Source organism: Nyctibius grandis, chromosome 4 (genome assembly GCF_013368605.1).
Source record: "Nyctibius grandis isolate bNycGra1 chromosome 4, bNycGra1.pri, whole genome shotgun sequence".
NCBI classification, from domain to species: domain Eukaryota; kingdom Metazoa; phylum Chordata; class Aves; order Nyctibiiformes; family Nyctibiidae; genus Nyctibius; species Nyctibius grandis.
The window spans coordinates 10322271-10325571 of NC_090661.1; the positions used below are offsets into that span (position 1 = coordinate 10322271).

The 3301-nt window shown below is 62.3% G+C and overlaps 1 protein-coding gene across 1 annotated transcript; it reads right to left on the reverse strand.

Moving 5' to 3' along the window:
- Positions 1–1358: 1358 nt before the first annotated feature.
- RASSF10 (Ras association domain family member 10) lies at positions 1359–2705 on the reverse strand. Its single transcript, XM_068399972.1, has one exon. It carries the CDS (start codon positions 2703–2705, stop codon positions 1359–1361), a length of 1347 nt encoding a protein of 448 aa, XP_068256073.1.
- Between the last annotated feature and the right edge of the window lie 596 nt (positions 2706–3301).

Here is a 3301-nt window from a genome sequence, read left to right on the forward strand (position 1 = left end):
GTCAGACCTGACTAAACATTCTCTGGTCTCTCACTGCTTAAATTGTTTCTGCAATTATTCTGGAATACAAGAATCCTTATTGTCTCTTATTGTAAAAGCAGATCATACACTTTCGGTAAGAGTTAAACTGCAGAGGAAGATTTGGCAGTTAAGTGAAATGCATGTTACAGCTGATGCCGTGGTTTGTTTTTCTTTTTTATTGGACTAACTGAAAAGATTAAGCTGTAGTGCAGGTAGGGCTTGAGTCATGCTTTTATCGTTGTATCTCTTGGCCTGATATGAACTATATTAAAAACAGTAGCTCAAGCTGATTCCGTACTTTGTTTATCTACAACCAAGCTCAGCCAAGTATCAGCTAGCCTAGTGAAAAAAATGTAGTTGAAGGCTGTGTACGTACAGGCACTGCTAATTACTTTCAATGACTGTCAAATGAACATTGGTACTAATAGATTTCTTCGTATGCCTTTAAACAAAGCACTCTTATCTATGCATAAGAAAAAGCACTACGCAGAGCAGAGTTAATACATGTTAACCTGTATTTTGATCTAGTTTGTTCTTTTTTTTTTTTGAAAAAAAAAAAAGTGATTTATTACCCCTTTTTGTTGCCAAAAGAAACTGCAGTATCTTCCACAGGCTTGTGCCCTGGGAGATCCCAGTGTCAGTAGTATAGACACTTTCCCTCCGTAGTGTTTAAATGATGAGCAGCTTTAGTCTCAGTGACTTTTTGCCTGTAAAGGAGCCAGGTGTATTTGTAAATGACAGCCAGTATAACCCACCATCGGACTCTGCAATGCTGAGAAACTGTTAAGGAGATAATCGATGTACCCTACGGAGCGTGCGTCCTGGCGTTTTACTCGCCAAGAGATGTTGCGGAGTAGCCTGTGCTACAGCACGGGGGGATATCGTGGGGAATCGTAGGGTTACAAGGCCCGGCAAGAAAACCTTCGGAGGGAAGCAGGCGGCAGGATTTAAGGAGCGAGCAATCCCAAACGCGAACGAAACACCAACACGCTGTGGGTTTCTCTTCCTTAAATAAAAGGACCGGCGAGCCAGCCTAAACGCTGCCCGCGGATGACTAGTCAGAACAAGTTTAAACTCAAGAGCTAAAATTAAAGTGTTTCCTCCGTGCGACTGCCTCCTGCACCGGGAGCGTTCTCGCCTACCCCTCACAGCCCCGCACCACCCTCTGCCCTGGCAGCCTCGCTCCGCCCGCCCAGCTTGCGCCGCGCTGCCCGGCGGGCGATGGGGGCACCGGGCAGCGACCGCACCGCCCGGTACCGTGCCCGGTTCCGCTGCGAGCCAGGCCCGAGCCCGCCCGCTGTCCCTGGCGCTGCGGGGCCCGTCCCGGCGGGCGGGCGCTAGACGAGGGACTCGCAGACGGGCACCGAGTCCGAGTCCTGGCTGTGCATGGAGCTCAGCCCCGTGTCCGAGTCCTCGTCGTTGTCGGCGCGGTCCTTGCGCAGCGCCCGCGCCTGCTCCACCCAGCCGGCCGCGCTGCCCCCCGCCGCCGGCCGCCCCCCGCCCGCCGCCCCGCGCGGCTCCACCGGCGCCTCCGCCACGTCCAGGGTGCCCAGCGTGTCCAGGAGCCGCTGCAGCTCCCGCTCCTTGTCCTCCCACGCCCGCTGCGTGTAGTCCAGGTCGGTTTTGACGGCCTCCAGGTCCGTGCTCAGCTTGAGGCCGATGTAGAGGCTGGTGCTCAGCTGGGTCTTCACCCGTTCGTGCTCCAGGTGCAGCTCGCCCTCGCCGCCGCCGCCGCTCAGCTCCGTGGTGTCGCAGTCTGTGTCGGCCAGGCCGGGCCCCGCCGCCAGCTCCAGCTCCTCCCGCCGCCGCTTCATCCAGCGCTCGTTGAGCTCCTCCTGGATCTCGGCGGCCAGGTGCTCCAGCAGCTCCTCCTGCTGCGCCCGCTGCTCCTGCAGCTGCAGCACCTCCTCGCACTTCCTGGCGTAGTCCTCCTCGGGGCGGCCGGCGGCGGGCTGGGCCGCCCCGCCCGGCTCCGGCTCCCCGCCGCCGGCCCCCACCAGGTAGGTGTCCTGCACGTAGTTAACGCCGTGCCGCTTCATGCGGTCCAGGTGGATCTTGGCCTCGTACCTGTCGATCTCCCGGTCCAGCTCGCGGAGCCGCTGGATCTGCTGCCGGATGGTGTGGTCCTGCGAGAGCACCAGGTGCACCAGCGTCTCCATCCTCTCCGCCGACGAGGCTTCCCGGGCCAGCGGCTGCTGCCGCTTCTTGTTGATCTTGGCCAGCTTGCGGAAGGCTTTCCTCACCACCCGCCGCTGCCGCTCCTGCGTGAGCGCCAGGCTGGCGCGGGCCGCCCCCAGGCCGTGGCCGGGGCGCTCCTTGCTGAGCACCACCCGCGCCTCGGCGCTGCGCGGCCCCGCGTTGGGCAGCGAAGCCTCGCTGCGCACCAGCACGAAGCGCACGTTCTCCTGCTCGTCCCCCCACGCCACCCAGAGCCGCAGGATCTTCGTCTTGTTGGGCAGGATCCGCTCGAAGCCGCGCCACTTCTCCACGATGCAGTAGGAGTGCGGCGGCCCCGACAGCATCCCGCCGCCGGGCTCGGGCAGCGCCGGCCGCTGCCGCCGGTGGTGGCTGTCCTCCAGCAGCACCCGCACCACGTCCGAGCAGGTGGTCCGCCGGGAGAGCCCGGAGATCAGCTTCTCCTCCTGGCAGATCCACACCGAGATCTTCCGCTCCTCGGGCTCCATCGGGGGCGGCTGCGGGTGGGCGGTCGGCCGGCCGGGGCCGCCGGCTCAGGACTGGCCGGGCAGCCGCTCCATGGGGAGCGCTCAGAGGAGGCGCGGCGCCTCCCGCCCGCCCAGCTTCAGCATGGCCGGGATGCCTCCCCGCCCGCGGCTCCCCGCCCGTGCGCTCCGCCGGCCGCTCCACCCCTTCCTGCCCGGCGCGGCGCGGCGGTCCGCCGGGAGGGGCCCGGTGCGGAGCCCGGCGCGGCGGCCGCCCGCGCTCTGCCGGGTGCCGGCGCCGCCGCCGCCGGGTTTTCTTCTCTCCCCACGTGGGCGCCCCCCGCGGCTCACGCCCCTGCGGGCAGCGCCGCCCCGGCACTCCGCGCAGAAATCCGCCGGCGCGGAAACTTCAAGGCAGGTCGCTGTCGTCTGTGCGTCTTCCCCTCTGCTCTGCCGCGAACGAGCGGCGTCGAGGGATCTTCCAAAGTGCCGAGGGACAAGAGCGAGTCCCCGGAGCTTCAAAGTGAAAGCCAGAACTAGTGAGGAATTTCCAGTTTTAGTAAATCATCCGCCTGTAATTAGGAAATTCATGTTTGTAAAGCGCTCCGCAGATGAAATAT

Excerpts from the sequence above, each read along its gene's own strand:
- RASSF10 (XM_068399972.1), bottom strand. The coding sequence starts at position 2,705 with ATGGAGCCCGAGGAGCGGAAGATCTCGGTGTGGATCTGCCAGGAGGAG.